The 18,546-nt window shown below is 38.2% G+C and overlaps 1 protein-coding gene across 1 annotated transcript in view; it reads left to right on the top strand.

Moving 5' to 3' along the window:
* The window catches only part of AP1G1 (adaptor related protein complex 1 subunit gamma 1), an 81,233-nt gene that overhangs the window by 16,336 nt on the left and 46,351 nt on the right, over nt 1-18,546 (top strand). The window contains exon 2 of the mRNA XM_019935558.3: nt 10,234-10,437. Coding sequence (XP_019791117.1) covers nt 10,237-10,437 — 201 coding nt within the window. The 5' untranslated portion in view covers nt 10,234-10,236. The remainder of the gene's footprint in view (nt 1-10,233; nt 10,438-18,546) is intronic.

Here is an 18,546-nt window from a genome sequence, read left to right as displayed (position 1 = left end):
GCACGGGCCTCTCACTGTCGCGGCCTCTCTTGTTGTGGAGCACAAGCTCCAGACGCGCAGACTCAGTAGTTGTGGCTCACGGGCCTTGTTGCTCCGCGGCATGTGGGATCCTCCCAGACCAGGGCTCGAACCCGTGTCCCCTGCATTGGCAGGCAGACTCTGAACCACTGCGCCACCAGGGAAGACCAGATGCAAGCTTTTTGATTTTCTCTTTTGCAGGATTTGAAATGGCTGGAATTTTAGAATAGACTTTCTTACATACCTAAGGTAGAAATATAGTTTTGTTTATTTATGTTTGGCTGTGTTGTGTCTTTTTTGCTGCACACGGGCTTTCTCTAGTTGCAGTGAGCAGGGGCTACTCTTCGTTGTGGTGCGCGGGCTTCTCATTATGATGGCTTCTCTTGTTGTGGAGCATGGGCTCTAGACGTTCAGGCTTCAGTAGTTGTGGCATGCGGGCTCAGTAGTTGTGGCTCGTGAGCTCTAGAGCGCAGGCTCAGTAGTTGTGGCACACGGGCTTAGTTGCTCCGCGGCATGTGGTATCTTCCTGGACCAGGGCTCGAACCCGTGTACCCTGAATTGGCAGGCGGATTCTTAACCACTGCGCCACCAGGGAAGCCCTAAGGTAGAAATAAAGAGAAATACAAGTACTCAAAGATTTGTCATTGTCCCTCTCCATGTAATTAAAGCATTATCCTCTTTTAGTCTCAGTTCACCTGTTTAGAAGTCCAAAAGGGATATAGCTTAACAGGCTTAACAGACACCTTTTCTGACCTGCCTGTGTTTGGAAAGCACTATGTTTCAACATGCCACTCAGGAACTCCTTTCTAGACAGCTTGACACCTTCACACCTTCATGGGGGTTAGCTCAGTAGAGCACCTTTTAGTTCCCTGTCACCCATCCCTACTTTACTGGCAAAGAACATGACTTCATCTTTCAGGTGAGACCTGCCTTCAGCCACCCCTTAAATAAGGGTTTGCTATTATCTTTTACAGGCTGAACAGTTTTGTTTTATTAGCAGTTAAATGTGTCTTAAAGCAGGTTGGAACAATTAGTAACTTTCTCACTAGCCTACTTAATATCCCAAGTGTATATTATTATACCTGGTCAAATAGGTCTAAATTGTTTAATTGAAGGCTTTTTTGTTTACTTTTTAAAAACTCTAATTTTTTAGTTAACATACAGTAAAATCGACCTTTTTTGAAGTGTACAGTCCTGTGAACTTTAACACATGTATAGATTTATGTAATAACCACCACAATTAGCATACAGTTCTATCATCTCAGAAAAACTTCCACAGGCTGTCCCTTTTTAGTCTCCCCAACCTTAACCTCTGGCAACCATTGATCTGTTCTCCATCATTATAGTTTTGTCTTCTTGAGAATTTCATATAAATGGAATCATTCAATATGTAACCTTTTCTGAGACAGTTTTCTTTCATTAGGCATAATACCTTAGAGCTGTGTAATGCCATGTAGCAATAGTTTGTTCCCTTTTAAATTGCTACATAGAGTTCCATTTTTATGGATTTACCGCATTTTATTTCCAGTTTTTGGCAGTTATGAACAGAGCTTCTATAAACATTCATGTATAGGTTTTTGTGTGAACAAAAGTTTTCATTTTTCTATGATAAATTCCAAGTTATGGGATTGCTGGATCATATGGTAAGCGTATGTTTTAAGTTCATAAGAAACTGTCAAACTGTTTTCCAGAATGGCAGTACCATTTTGCATCCCCTCCAGCGGTGTATGAGAGTTCCATTTGCTCTGCATCCTCCCCAGCACTTGGTGTTTTAGCCACTCTAATAGGTGTGTAGCAGTATCTTACTGTGGTTTTAATTTGTATTTCTCTAATGCCTAATGTAGTTGAGCATCTTTTAAATATGCTTATTTATTATCCTTATACCTTTTTGGTAAAGTATCCATTTTAATCTTTTGCCTGTTTTAAAAAACTGGGTTGGTTTGTTTTAACTGTTGTGTTTTTAAGAGTTCTTTAGGGCTTCCCTGGTGGTGCAGTGGTTGACAGTCCGCCTGCTGATGCGGGGGACGCGGGTTCGTGCCCCGGTCCAGGAGGATCCCACATGCCGCGGAGCGGCTGGGCCCGTGAGCCGTGGCCGCTGGGCCTGTGCTTCCGGAGCCTGTGCTCCGCAACGGGAGAGGCCGTGACAGTGAGAGGCTCACGTACCGCAAAGAGTTCTTTATATGTTCTGAATACATAACATGTCCTTTGTTGATATGTGATTTGCAAATATCCCAGTCTCTGTAACTTGTCTTTTCATTTTCTTAGTAGTGTTTTTCATAGCACAAAAGTTTGTACTTTTTATGAAAAAAAAGTAGTTTTATCATTTTTTTCTTTTGTGGGTTGTGCCTTTGGTATAATGTCTAAGAATTCTGCCGAACCCCAGGTCATGAAGGTTTTCTCCTATATTTTCTTCTAAAAGTTTTATAGTTGTATGTTTTACATTTAGATCTATGATCCATTTTGAGTTAATAGGTGTGAAATTTAGGTCAAGGTTCTTTTTTTTTTTTTTTTTTTTGGCATATGGATGTCCAGGTGTGATGTGCATTGAGTTGTTCATACTATTACCTAATTATCCTTCTGATGTTTGTGGTGATATCCCCTCTTTCATTCCTAATAATTGGTAATTTGTATTGTTTCTGTTTTATCGTCTGGTCAGAGGTTCATCAATTTTATTGGTCTTTTCAAAGAACCAGGTTTTGGTTTCATTGACTTGATATATTTTTTTGTTTTTAATTTAATTGATTTCTGGATTTTTAAAAATTATTATTATTTGCTTTTTTTAGTTCTTTTGGGTTTATTTTGCTATTTTTCTAGTATTTTTTTTTTTTTTTTTTTTTGGCTGCACCACACAGCTCACGGGATCTTAGTTCCCCGACCAGGGTTAACCACGGATGACCTGGATTGAACCGTACCCTCAGCAGTGAAAGCTTGGAGTCCTAACCACTGGACTGCCAGGGAATTCCCTCTAGTTTCTTAAAGTAGAACCTTATATTGTCAGATTGTTGACATGTTTCTTCTGTTCTTACAGAAGCATTTAATGCTGTATGTTTCCCACTAAGCACTGCTTTAGTGTATAACTCAGATTTTGATGTGTGTTTATGTTTTTGTTCACTGTATTTACGAATTTCCCTTGATATTTCCTCTTTTACCCATGGATTATTTCGGAATGTATTGTTTAATTTCCAAGTACACAGAGAGTTTTACAGTTAGCTTTCTGTTACTGATTTCTAGTTTAATTCCCTTACAGTCAGAGACCATATTTTGTATAATTTACATTCGTTTAAATTTATTAATTATTTTTTTGGCTGCGTGGCTTGCGGAATCTCAGTTCCCCAACCAGGGATTGAACCCCGGCCACGGCAGTGAAAGCACCGACTCTTAACCACTGGACCGCCTGGGAATTCTTTTTTTTTTTTAATGGCCCAAGACATGGTCTATCTTGGTGAATGTTCTGTAATTGAGAAGAATGTATATTCTGTTGTTGTTGGTTGGGGTGTTCTATAGATATTGGTTAGATGCAGTTAGTTGACAGTGGCATTCACGTCTTTTACACCTTTGCTGATACTCTGTCTATAGTTCTATTCTTAGAAAGCATGTTGAAGTCTCTAACTATAATTGAGTGGTGGTTTATTTTTCCTTTCATATCCGTCAATTTTTGCCTCATATATGTTTTAGCACTACTGTCGAATACGTTTGCAATTAGGATTGTTGTGTTTTCTTGGCGAATTCACCCTTTATCAAGCAGTGGGAGGATAGGGAGTGACTTATGCCATGCTCTTAGGATCACAGCTCCTCTGGTCAGAAGAGCAGAGTCTCCCTTTCCCCGTTTCTAGGTGCCTGCCTGGCTGTTACTGCCATTGCTTTTCTGCCACAGCCAGCACCGTTGCAGTATTGCCTAGGGGCACGGGTGGAGTGAAGGACAAAACTAAACAAAAGAGAGCCTTTTCCTCCATTGTCCTTTATATTTCTTTCCCTGCTCCTTGGACCAGAAAGAGAGGGTTTTTCTTAGAGTTCCTTCTCTGTACCCAGCGAGCACTTCTGGGTTTTGGGCTGCCCTTGGGTACAGGCTGGGCAATACTGGAGGAAAATGATAGCTTCTTGCCAGTTTGAGGGAACTTAAAATTCTGCTCTCTTTCTCCAGTCTGCTTGCTGTCATTTATTTTTCAGAGTCCTCAGGTAGCTGTGGCATGCCTTTTGTCGAGGATTTTAGTTGCATTCAGAGGAGAGAGAGGAAGGAGTCTCCATGGAGTGTTGTTTATACCCATCTTCACTGGAACTAGAACTTTTTGTTTAGTTTTGATCTTAGAATATATTCTGAAATATACTAAATATAAACTAAATTCAGTACTATGTTAATAAACTTTTGTTTTTCATTCATGCCTATGTGGACAAAAAAAAAAATGTTGCCTGCCATTTCAGTAAACAAAGAGCGTTTCCAGCCATCAAGCCATCAGCCACTGTTGCCCCTGCAGCCCCCCAGTGGTGTACCCTGAAGGGAATTCAGGATGGAGAAAAACAGGATACCAGCCCTCAGTAGTTAAGATGCATATCAAAGGAATGATTTCAGTAAACCTAGACTCTTGCATTTTCCCATACATAGAAAAGCACTAAAATCATTAACTTAAGATGTCTGTTTTTTGTGATTAACATCTTTTTTTTTTTCTTTTTGCGGTAAGCTGGCCGCTCACTGTTGTGGCCTCTCCGGTTGCGGAGCACTCTGGACACACAGGCTCAGCGGCCATGGCTCATGGGCCTAGCCGCTCCGTGGCATGTGGGATCTTCCCAGACCAGGGCACGAACTCGTGTCCCCTGCATCGGCAGGCGGACTCTCAACCACTGCGGCCACCAGGGAAGCCCTGTGATTAACATCTTTTGATGTTTAACTACATGTTTCTTTTTGTTTTGTTTTGTTTCCTACAAAAACTCATGTGTCCTGGCTTCTCCATTACCTCTTTGGAGCAGTCCCTCAGAGCTGTCTGAGAGGCTCTATCCCTGGCTATAGTCTCCAGTAATGCCTCAAATAAAACATAATTCTCAACTTCCATGTGCATTTTTTTAGTTGACACCTATTAAGATATTTTCCTGTGATATATAAAGAAGTCAAGTAGTAGTAAGTTGTCATAGCCCAAGGGAAAAAAAATTACTGCTTTTCTCTAAGCTAGAGGCAGCCTTAGCAACTAATTCTGTGACCTTGTGCGAGGTAGTTAACATCCTGCATCCTCAGTTTCTTCCATAAAAAGGTAGTGGCTCTGAGACTTTCCTGGTGGTCCAGTGGTTAAGACTCTGTGCTTCCAGTGCAAGGCCCACAGGTTTGATCCCTGGTCGGGGAACTAAGATCCCACATGCCGCATGGTGCGGCCAAAAAAAAAAAAAAAAAAGCTAGTGGAATAAACTATATTTCTGTGATTCTGAGGCTGATAGCTGAGAAATTGCTCCAGGTAACTTGTTTTTCTCTCAGCTGGCTTAAACTTTTGTGATTTTTCCCATTGGACTACACGTTTTGGGACTAGATTTAGGCTTTTTCTGATAGTCTTTGTTTGCTCTGTAGAATCATTGAGGTCTTCCTAGAGAGAAGTTATTTCTTAGCAGAGTATTACCATTAATCTCGATTGATTTTTAGATTTCTCTTTTTCCCCACACACCAAGTTAGGGTTGATAATAAATACTATTCTCTTTGAAAGTACAGGGACTTCCCTGGCAGTCCAGTGGTTAAGACTCCATGCTTCCAGTGCAGGGGGCATGGGTTCGATTCCTGGTCAGGGAATAAGCTCCCACATCTGCACAGAATGGCCAAAAGATTAAAAAAAAAAAAAAGAAGAAGGAAAGAAAGTACAGTGACTGGGCTTTAGACAGTTGAAAACTGATTTTATATTTAGTTCTTGATCTCTGAGAGCTGTAGTAGCTTTATGCTTTTCTTATATTTCACTGTGTTGAAAGAATATAGAGTATGTTGGTTTTGCTTACCCTTAAATTTTGTTTTATCCTGAAGTTCGTGGTATTTATGGTTATTGTGAAAAGTAGTTCTTGATTTAGATCTCTATTAATATTTTTTATTATTTATGAAAAATTTTAAGGATTGAAATGCCTTGTTTGTCGAGGCTTTTTTTTTTTTTTTCCCCGGTACGCGGGCCTCTCACTGTTGTGGTCTCTCCCGTTGCGGAGCACAGGCTCCGGAGGCGCAGGCTCAGCGGCCATGGCTCACGGGCCCAGCCGCCCCGTAGCATGTGGGATCTTCCTGGACCAGGGCACGAACCTGTGTCCCCTGCATCGGCAGGCGGACTCTCAACCACTGCGCCACCAGGGAAGCCCCTGTTGAGGCTTTTTGACTTTTAAAAAGCTTTTGGTTATGAACAATTTCTAATACACATGAAAATAGAGAATAATATAATGTACCATCATGTATTTATCATATACCTTCATCAGTGATCAATATTTTGCCCATTTTGTTGCATATTTTTCTCTCCTATTTTCCTTCCTCAATATTTTTTCCCCTGGGAGTATTTTCTTTTTTTTTAATATTTATTTATTTATTTATTGCTGCGTTGAGTCTTAGTTGCGGCACTTGGGATCTTCATCGCGGCATGCGGGATCCTTCTTTGTGTGCGGGCTCTTTGTTGCGGTGCTTGGGCTTCTCTCTAGTTGTGGCACATGGGCTTAGATCCTCGACCAGGGATCAAACGTGCGTTCCCTGCATTGGAAGGCGGATTCTTAAACCCTGGACCACCAGGGAAGTTCCTCCCCCGGGAGTAGTTTAAAACAAATCCTAGCAATCATATTATTTCATGTATATATAATGTTTATTTATTTATTAAAAAAAATTTTTTTTTTGGCCGCACCGCACGGCATGTGAGATCTTATGTCCCCCTGCATTGGAAGTGCTGAGTCTTAACCACTGGACTGCTGGGGAAGTCCAATATAATGTTTATTTTTGAAGTATTGGGAAGAACTCTTGGAGTTTTAATACCAGGTTGAGGTGCTAGCTCTGTCAGCTACCGCCTTTGTGACGTTAAGCAAGTTGAATAGTTGCTCTAAGACCCAGTTTCATCAAAGGCAAAGTGGGGATAATGATTTTCTGCCCTTACTTCAAAATGATCTAAGGAACAAATGAGATGATGAAGATAATAAATGTAAAAGTGCTTTGTAAACTACAAACGCTAGACCCTTGAATAGTTCTTTTAAAAAGTAACAAAACAGGGGCTTCCCTGGTGGCGCAGTGGTTAAGAATCTGCCTGCCAGTGTAAGGGACACGGGTTCGAGCCCTGGTCTGGGAAGATCCCACATGCTGCGGAGCAACTAAGCTCGTGCGCCACAACTACTGAGCTCTGCACTCTAGAGCCCACGAGCCACAACTACTGTAGCCCACGTGTCTAGAGCCCATGCTCTGCAACAAGAGAAGCCACCGCAATGAGAAGCCCGCACACCGCAACGAAGAGTGGCCCCTGCTCACCCCAACTAGAGAAAGCCCGCAGGCAGCAACGAAGACCCAACACAGCCAAAAATAAATAAATAAAATAAATTTATATATAAAAAAAAGTAACAAAACAGCCTTATACAGGTAGTTTTGCATAGTTTAGGACACACAATCTTAAGAGGGCCAATATACCAGAGCATATCAATACCTAGGGAACTTTTCTAAATTCCTAATGTACTATCCCCACCTTGAGGATTGATACCATAGTGAACTGATTGGAGTGGGACATCCTCCTGGTATATTAGATTAGAACAACATTGAAAGTCATTGGTTTAGGATTCCACAGCTAATATGTACTGAAGGTGATTGTAATGATTATCTAATTCTATCATTTTTCTTAACTTTGAGGTATAATATGTATAAAATAAAATGCAACTGTTTTAAGTATACAGTTTGGTGAATTTCAAGAAGTGCATATATCCATTTCTATCACCGCAGAAGGTTTCCTTGCATCCCAGTCCAGTCCCTATCTTTATCCTCTCAGGTAATCATTGATCTCTTTGCCATCACTGTAGGTGAGACTTGTCTTTCTTAGAGTTTCATATAAGTGAAATCATACAACATGTACTCTCTTGTTCTTGTTTCTTTTGCTCAGCAGAATGTTTTTGAGACTCTTGTATGTTGTGTATTGGTTCTGTTTTATTCTGAGAAGTATTCTTTTATAGGGGTATACTGATTATGATTCACCTGTTTATGGACATTTGGGTTGTTTCCAGTTTGTGGCAATTATAAATGAAGCTTCTTTGAACATTTGTGTACATGTCTTGGTGAGAATATATATTTTCATTTCTCTTGGGTAAATACGGAGTGGATTTGCTGAATCATATGCCAAGTGTATATTTAACGTTATATGAAGTTGCCAAACTGTTTTCCAAAGTATTTGAACCATTTTACATTCCCGTGAGCAGTCTGTGAAAGTTCATTTGTTCTATATTTTTGCCTACAATTTTAGCCATTCTAATGGTGTGGAGTGATATCTCTTTATAGTTTAATTTGCATTTCCCTGCTGACTGATGATGTTAGCATCTTTTCATGTGCTTACAGCCATTCATATACCTTCTTTTGAGAAGTGTCTATTCAAATCTTTTCCCCATTTTTAAGTAAGATTGTTTTATTTTTGAGTTGTAGAAGTATATATTCTAAATACAAGTCCTTTGTAGGATAGGAATTGTATTATTTCTCTTTCTGTGGCTTGCCTTATTTTTATAATGACATCTTTTGAAGGGTAAAAGTTAAAAATTTTTATAAAATGTGAGTTATTAATTATTTCTTTTGTATTTTTTGCTTGTGTATGAAATGATTGCTTAAACTCACATTTCCAAAGATTTCCTTCTGTGTCCCATTTTGAGTTAATTTTTGTATATTGTGTGAGGTTAGGGTCCAGGGTTAATTTTTTTCTTCTCATGTAGATATCCAGTTGTGCCAGCACCATTTGTTGAAAGACTATCCTTCCTCCTATTGAATAACCTTGGCCCCTTTGTTGAAAATCAGTTGAACATATTTGTGTAGGTCTATTCCTAAACTTTCTGTTTTGCTCCATTATTCTCTGTCTGTCCTTAAATTAAGTTCCACAGTGTCTGGATTACTGTAGCTTTGTAGTATTTCTTGAAATTAGGTAGTGCAAATTCTCCACCTGTGGGTTTTTTTTTTAAATTTTCGTAATTGTTTTGTCTATTATAGGTCCTCTGTTATTATTATTACTTTAAAAAATATTCATGAGAATATGACACCAGTAGTGTTTTGGACAAAAATTTGTCACCTGCCATTTCAGTAAACAAAGGATGTTGTAGCTGTGAAACCATCAGCCACTGCAGCTGTCCCGCATGGTGCACCTTGAGGGGAATTCGGGATGGAGAAAAACAGGATACGGCCCTAGATAGTTAAGATGCATATCAAAGGAATGATTTCAGTCAGCCCAGACTGTTGCATCTTCCCATACATAGAAAAGCACTAAAATCATTGCCTTGAGACGTCTGTTTTTGGGATTAGCAGTCATCTTTTGATGTTCAACTACATGTTTTTTTTCCACAGCAAAACCTCCTATATATCCTGGCTTCTCCCTTACTTCTTTGGAAGAGCTATCTGAGATGCTGTATCCTGGGCATCAGTAATGCCCTGAATAAAACATAGTTCTCAGTTCTTAGGTTGTGCGTTTTTTTCAGTTGACAGTTTTGTATGCTGAGATCAGTTTATTATTTTTTTCCTCATCACATTTTCAAAGAGTACCTAGGATACTGAGATGATTATGCTTCTTGGAAAGGTGTTTAAATCTGATATTTGGTCTTTTCTCCTAAACTTTCATTTTGTTGAATTGAGCTTTAATTATGATCATATTCAGTATTTCTCTGATACTTTGTTGAGCTTTGTTGAGTTTAACAACAGTTGAGCAGAAAATATCTATCTTCTTAAAGGTTAGGCATAGGCCTTTCCTTAATTTAAGGATTGCCTAAAGATTTGGGTTGAGTTAATTCCTAAGATAGTTTGATATTAGTGATAGGCTTTACGTCATTGGTGTATTTTATGTCTTATTTTGCTTTAGTTAATACTTAACATTTTTATTTGTGTTCTTTCCAGAGGTTTAATGAATTGAGGGGTTTGTATGTAATAGCTTTGCTGGAACTTTGTATTACTGGACTCAGCAAGTCTTAAATTCTTAAAAATCAGAAATGTGTGTGGGAAGTTGTGTGAATGGTTTTGGTAGTAAAAAATATGAACGTCTTTATTTAATGTCTTTCCATATCCAGAGGATGCCAGCCCCCATCAGATTGCGGGAGCTGATCCGGACCATCCGGACAGCCCGAACCCAAGCCGAAGAACGAGAAATGATCCAGAAAGAATGTGCTGCAATTCGGTCATCTTTTAGAGAAGAAGACAATACATACCGGTGTCGGAATGTGGCAAAATTACTATATATGCACATGCTGGGCTACCCTGCTCACTTTGGACAGGTAGGCTGGGCTGAGACCACATCTAGCAAGGGTACTCTTATTTTAATGTCAATAGGTCAGGGATTGTTAGTCTTTCCTGTTGGGGAGGACAGGCTATTTTTGATGTCCTTGTAGTCTGATTATTGTGGACTGAGGGTAGAATTGAGAGAGAAAGCTGCAGACCTGGGAAGGCATGATATTGCCATCAATTCCTTTCCATTGGGAATCTCATTATGTGGATTAGGGTATGTTTTAATGGTGGCAGTGAGTTTAAAGATTGACCGGGATTAACCAGTAGATTGTGATTGTTCTGACAGAGGGCCTGGACTATAATGAGTATACATTTTAAAAAGTTTGCTAAATGTTTTCTTAATTATTTCCTCAGTGCAGTGATACTATGAGGAACAGTGACAGATGTTTTTAAGTAAAAGAAATTAGGTAGTTGCCAAGTAATAGGATTTAAGGATTTTGTCCTAATTACCTCATTCCTTGATAGCTATAACCACTGTACAGGTCTGCCTCTTGATTTACTCCCACATACAAACACATACAGCCAGTCTGGGCATGATATTCTTGGTGATAAGTGCTTTCTTCTTTCCACGTTTGTTGTGGAGATTGAGTCACAGAGAAGGGTATAGTGGGTTGTTTTTTAATTCTTATGAATGCTATTGAATTTTATTTCACTTAAGAATTTAATTATATGCTAAGTAGTCTTTTTATGGAAAAGACTGCAAAATTAAAAGAAACAATGTGCAATATTAGGTACAAGTAGAAAAAAATACTACCCATATTTGCATTATTCAAAGATAATGTTGTTAATGTTTTGATATATTTATCAGGAAAAATGGTCATCAGTTTATCTTCTGTTCAGCTCATTAACTTCAGTGGAAGGAAATTCCCTCACCCTTAGGTTAAAACAAAAAAGTAATGGGATTGGGCTTCCCTGGTGGCGCAGTGGTTGAGAGTCCGCCTGCCGATGCAGGGGACACGGATTCGTGCCCCGGCCTGGGAGAATCCCACATGCCGCGGAGCGGCTGGGCCCGTGAGCCATGGCCGCTGAGCCTGTGCGTCAGGAGCAAAAGTAATGGGATTGAATTTTACCAGGCTGACCTGGGTTACTTTTATGCTCATTTTGGGGCAGGAAATGAGATCAGCCTCTCTAGAAATACATGGTTGAGAGTGGGAGAGCATTAATTCCCCAAAGGAAAATTGAGGTGTTAATATCAGAGGAAAGGACCAGATACTAGGCAGTCAAAAACAACAGCTGTCTTCTGTAAATAAACGTCATATGCTTTTACTATATCAGAAATGGATCTAGGTGGGGTTATGCATGTAGTATGTGACATAATTGGTATAAAGCAAGTAGATATTCATATATTCTTTTTGGTTGATTTTAAGTAGACTCATTAAGTTAGATAGTCAAGTGAAGGGAAGACTCCTAATCCTTCCACTCAGAGTGTACTGCTGTTAACATCATGGAAACAGTAGATTTATATACTCCAAAGGGTGTACTTTATTTATTTATTTATTTATTTATTTATTTTTGCGGTACGCGGGCCTCTCACTGTTGTGGCCTCTCCCGTTGCAGAGCACAGGCTCCGGACGCGCAGGCTCAGCGGCCATGGCTCACGGGCCCAGCCGCTCCGCGGCATGTGGGATCTTCCCAGACCGGGGCACGAACCTGTGTCCCCTGCGTCGGCAGGCGGACTCTCAACCACTGCGCCACCAGGGAAACCCCAAAGGGTGTACTTTAAAGACAAACTCTTGAATTTAAAATCATAGGATAGACTTTGGTGATATTTCATTTTGTAAAGGAGTTTTGTCTATATATCTCTAAGATTTATTTTTATAACATGTTTAAATAAAACTGCTTTTCAGGTCTGTCTAGGTGTTTTGGAACTTAATTAGATAAAACATTTAAGTCTTAGGCGGAGAGTGTTCACACTCAAGGAAAGTTTTGATACAAAAAAAATAAAGATTTTTCTGAGTGGGAATAGGAATCATAATTTTAAGGCCCTCATTCTGTTTGGATAAGGGAATTCAAACATTCCCTCTGAATAAGTCACGGCCCTATCCGTATCAGTAATTTGGTACCCTACCCATTGGAATTGCCTTTATAATGTACCCATAAAAAGGTTCCTATCAAGATTCTCTCTCCTGCATGTATGAATCACAGTGTCATTTTCATTTAATTATGTGTAAAAACAGCCAGCCTTTAATTGCATTTTATTTGTTAGATGTGCACTGTTCATTATGATAGCCACTACTTGTGTAGCTTTGGAAATGTGGCTAGTTCAACTGAGGTGAATATTAAAGGAAAATAAATTTTGGGTGGGTACTTGATGCAGTTATTGGAAAACTTTTAAATATGTTTTAAAACTTGGGTATGTGAATCTATTTATCAATTGTGAGTTTTATGAAATCTAAATACAGTTCACATATTTCTGATGGATATGTAGTGTACAAATTAAGATGTGCTGTAAGTGTAAAACACATACTGTATTTAGAAGCCTTAGTACAAAAGAAAGATGTAAAATAGCTAACTAATAATTTATATGCTGATTATATGTTGAAATGATATTTTAGATATATTGGGCTGAATAAAATATATTATTAAAGCTAATTTCACCTGTTTCTTTTTCACTGCAGTATCTAACATGATACTGTACAACAGAAATTAAATATGAGCCAGATGTATAATTTAAAAATTTCTAATAACCATATTTTAAGAGTCTTATTTAAATTTTACAATAAAACCCATGAGGTAGATAGTATCCTCATAGTACAGATGAGGAAACTGAAATTTAGGGTTTAAGTGACTTATTTAAACTGAAATTTAGAGTTTAAGTGACTTAAGTGACTCAACCTTGTATAACTCTAAAACCTATTCATTCTTTGTGTTTAGTTTAAATCTATAAATAGCTATTTGCTTTAAGTTAATTATTTTAGCCCTGCCTTGCAGTAAAAAGGATTTGAGATGGCATATGTTACCAGCATCTATTTAAAAGGGAAAAAGAATAGTAGAAGGTAAGAGTTAGGAGAAGGAAGAATTCAGAACACAAGGCCTGTGTAGTTGCTGTTAGGGAGGCAGCTCAGGCAAGAAAAAAAAGATTCAGTTATGTGGTTGTTATTACTAGAATTTAAGAGCACAGTTGCGGGAACCAGACTGCCTCGATGTGAATTGGCTTTGTTACTTTGCTGTCTGTGTGGTTTTGAGCAAGAACCTATTAACCTTTCTTGTTTCCTCATATGTAAAATGGGGATATTTGTGATACTACTTTATAGGGTTATTCTAAAGGTTAATTAAATTAATAAATGTTAAACATTTATGTTTTGTTCTTAAAAAACTGTCAGACATTACCAATTGTACCATTTCCTAAGGGACAGCAAACAAAATGTAGGAAAAGCACTGAATTCTAAAAGGGATGTTCTTTCATGGGTCTTTTATTTAGGGCTCTTTTAGTAATGTAAGAGACAATATCCTCAACATTTTTACAACAAAAGCAATGATAGATTTCCTGTAGGGTGTGTAACCTTTCACGTGTCTGGCTTAAACACAACCCAGAAATAAAGTTGAATATCTGAAGAAGTGGGTAGATTGCAGGAGTAGAAAATGGTGACTCAGGGCCCAAATTCTTCACAGATGTATTTTGTTTGTCCTGCACAGTACTTAAAATTGTTTTGAGTTTGCTGTCTATGTATAAAAATCAAAGAACTTCTCATGGAAATCTGGATTTCTAGTTTCTCTGAGAAAGTCAGAGGATTTGGCAACACTGGATCCACATTTTCACATGGTAGTAGTAGGCTAGGGACCTTCTCCAGGCTGGGCATGCATTCTGTTTCTCCCCAGTTCCATCCTGGCCTGCTGTACCCAATTACCTGTCTGCAATAGTCTTCCTCTCCATCAGTATAGTATAGTATAGCATTTCACTTCCTTAGGTTCTCTAAAGTTTTACAGTATTCTCCATAAGGTCTTACACATCTTTGGTGAAACTTATTGGTAGGTTCCTTGGAGCTCTTGTTCCTATTGGAAATAGCATTCTTTAAATTTTTTAATAATTATGTTGTAGGTATATAGAAATATAATTGATTTTTGTCTATTTATCTGCCTAGCAACATTACTTAGTTCTAAGAGTCCCTGTGGACTCTATTGTTTCCATATGGTCAACAATACTGTCTGCAAATGATGGCAGTTCCCTTCCTTTTCCATCCTTAAACATTTTCTTATTTCCTTATTATACTGTACATGTAGAACAATATTGAAAAGAAGAGGTGGTAGTAGGCATCCTTGCCTTGAGCACACTTAAGCTCAGATTGTGGTCTCCAAATACCCTTTTATTCTAAAAGGGTCAGGCCCATTAGAAAGATGGCTGATCCCAAATCTGGGGCAGGAAATGTACAAAATAAGCTTGGACTGTTGTACTGTACCAGAAGGCAAGAAAAACTACAGAGGTCATTTTAAAAGGATATGGTAGCCACAAGAGGAGGCTGTCATGGCTCAAAATGAGAAAGTTTGAGCTTTTAATAAAAGTAATAATTGTAGTTGAAACATACCAAGTAAGTTTATGTCAGTGAGTTCATAATAATTTAAAAATTTTTTGAAAACTTCATTGGTCATCTTTGGAGGATACTAGGGAACTGACTCATTATTTTGAAAACTGATAAATGAAAGAAACAAACATTTATCCTGCCTTTCCTTACCCGTAGTTCCCTGTAAAGGAATTATTGCTAAGTTCCTTCTGAAGGAACTATTGGTGATCCAATGGTATACATAGAGAAATTGCTCCTTAGAGGAATAATCCAGCTAATGAAGAAGGAATGGAAGAATTAGGATATTACCATTTTGCAATTCCTGATGATCGCCGGTGCTGCTCATGTCACAGGAGAGACAACCACCAGACATAATTATATGCCTCCTGATGAAAGTTCATACCACCACCTGTGAATTATATTTGCTAAATCAAAACAAAAGAAAAACTGATAAACCTGAATCTGATCAAGGCTCCTTGTCTGTTTAAAAAGAGACGTTTTATAAGTGTTCATTGTAGTTTTGTTTCTGTTAGGAAAGCATTGGGAACAATCTGTATCTCCACAAAAAGAATAGGTAGGTTGGGCTTCCCTGGTGGCGCAGTGGTTAAGAATCTGCCTGCCACTGCAGGGGACGTGGGTTTGAGCCCTGCTCCGGGAAGATCCCACATGCCACGGAGCAGCTAAGCCTGTGTGCCACAACTGCTGAGCCTGCGCTCTAGAGCCCGTGAGCCACAACTACTGAGCCCGTGTGACACAACTACTGAAGCCCACGTGCCTAGAGTGTGTGCTCCGCAACAGGAGAAGCCACGGCAATGAGAAGCCCACGCACTGCAACGAAGAGTAGCCCCCGCTCACCACAACTAGAGAAAGCCCGCGTGCAGCAACAAAGACCCAACACAACCAAAAATAAAATAAATTAAAAAAAATAAATTTATTTTAAAAAATGAATAGGTAAGTTGTATATTCATACATGGGATGCTCTATAGCAATGAATATGACTGAATTAGAGCTTCTTGTCTGGATGTGAGTAGTGCTCAAAAGATGTTGAGTGAAAAGAGCAGGAATACAATATGATACTTTGTGTAAAGTTTAAAACATTCAGAAACAATTGTCTCTACATGTATAGCTAAGGACATGACATGACAATGATCAACAGCAGTTTTGAGTTTTGGTCAGTCCTGGGATAGAGAGAGGGAACAGATTGAGGCAGACTATTCAGAGGGATTCAGTTGAATTTGTAATATTAAATTTATTAAAATAAATAGGGTAAAATGTTAAGATTTGATAAAGCTCGTTGGTGGGTCAAATTTTTGAGTAAAATATTTCATGATAAATTTTCTCAAGAGAAAAAAAAATGGGATACAATAGGAATGTTAATGCCAGAAGAATGAAAAAACAGGCTCTGGTCCATGTAGATTTTATGTTGCCAAGCTACACAGTGGTAAAGCAGTTATAATCTTGTTCTTCAAAAATTGTGTGTGTGTGAGTGAGTGAGTGTGTGTGTGTGTGTGTGTGTGTGTGTGTGGGTATGTGTATAAACTGGAAAGTTATTTCTGAGCATTAAAATGAAATACAAATAACTAAGACCTAACCAATCAGTTGCAGATCCGTTAATGTTTACAATATTTTAATTGCATCTTTTCATCAAGATGATTGTTCACATCATAAAGCTCAATGTTAAATTAAAAGCAAATGTATATGTGCATTTGACCTTTTGGGAAATTGTTCTAAAAGCTAACAAAATGAGTGCAGCTTTTTCTAAAGGGCAACCAGATTAAATGCTGATAAAAGGCAATATATTTGTACTTGCTTCAGAAAAATGTAACAAGGCCAGAAACTTGGTAAAGTTCTCCTATTAAAAATTGCTTTGAAATTCAAGGAAAATTGGAGCATTGAGTCATCTAGGAAAAGTATGTAAAAATTAAGTTGTTAGGCTTTCTCTCAAATCTACTCCATCAGAATATCCTGGGGGTGACATATATATATATATATATAAAAGAATCTTAGAACCCTCCCAGGTGATTTTGATTAGTGATTTTTAAGGCACTGTATTTGTTCTAAAGGAGGCTGATAACTTCAGTCCCTTAAGGCTTGTTGCTTATGGCTCTCTGGAATGCTTCTGCTGAGAAAATATTCTGAGAAAAATTCGAGGATCAGCTGGAGAGAATTAGGGACTATTTGCCTTGGAAGACATGGAGTGTAGGACAGCTGTTAGGGTGCTGTCTTCCATGATGTGGCTCAGTTACCTAAGTGATAAGGAAACTAGGCCCAGATTGTTGAAATAACTCACTTAGGTCTCTTAGCTAGAACCCGGATAAGAGAGGCAAAGCTCCTAACTGGTTTCTTTCTGTTCCACTAAGTGTTATATAAAGAGATAGAAACCTTTCTCAGATGTTTTCTTAGTTTCTAACCTGAATTGGGTGGCCTTCCTACTTTGTTTTCACAGTAGCTTGTGCATGACTGTCACGGTATATATCTATCATATGTTATGATAAATATTCAAATGCTGGTTTTCTTTTATGTGTCTTTCTGTGTGTCAGTGAGAATGACTAGCACATTGGTTTGGACACAGCAGGAGCTTTCTAAATTAAAGGAAAACCACAGTGTCTCAAAACACTTGGAAAATAAATATAAAAAAATCAGTGAGTAGCAAAGAGTTACCACAGTCAACCCTTTGGGATGTAGGTGGGGGGAGAGGGAGAAGGTTGCTGTGGGTAAGCAAGTATCAATATATTAAGACCGGTTGTTAAGGAAGAAATTGATAGTAGGTGAAGAATACAAAATAACTGTTAGCAGAAAAGAGCACAGCCCTTGTGGGGAATAGAGATAAGAAGGGAGCATACTTCTTAATATGTTCCTACGGCATCGCAGGTATGATAGAATAGCACAGTAATTGCTCATTATGAATTTAAGTTATCTTTAAAAGGTAGTTTCCATTTACTGAGTTATATTTTCATATGATTTTCTTAAATTTTTCAAAGGCTTTTTCATGAAATGATTCCAAGACTCAAATGCTTTTTTGCTATTTTTTGAAATATATGTTTAACTTTGGAGGGGGAACAAATGATTTCAGTTGTTTTTTTCCTTTTTAATTATAATATTATTGTATTAACTTTTCTAACTACAAGTTAGATGTAAGTTCTCTTTATCCTGCAGTTTTTTCTCTCCCAGCCCAATATTATTTATCTTTGAAATAAATAATGACAGTTCATCGATGCAAAATTTAAAGGATACAAAAGGATATATGATGAAAACTCTGCTTTCTATCCTCTTCCAATCACTTAGTTTCCTTCCTTATAGGCAACTTGTATTCATTTCTTGACTATACTTCTAGAGACACTTTATACATCTCCAGGCAATGGACACGTATATTCTCACCTCTTCCAAAAATATATTGTAACATACTGTATGCACTGTCCCCTTATTAATCTGTCTTGAAGATTAACCCATACCAATATATAAGCTTCCTTGTACTTATTTTTTTCCAACTTTATTGACATGCTCACGGTAGTAAATACAGCATAATATTCTGTAATATGTGTGAATCTATTTAACTGATGTCTTATTAATGGACATTTGTTTTCAATCTTACTGTTTAAA

This window comes from Tursiops truncatus, chromosome 19, assembly GCF_011762595.2.
Source record: "Tursiops truncatus isolate mTurTru1 chromosome 19, mTurTru1.mat.Y, whole genome shotgun sequence".
Lineage (NCBI taxonomy): Eukaryota > Metazoa > Chordata > Mammalia > Artiodactyla > Delphinidae > Tursiops > Tursiops truncatus.
This window is presented reverse-complemented; position numbering and strand designations above follow the sequence as displayed.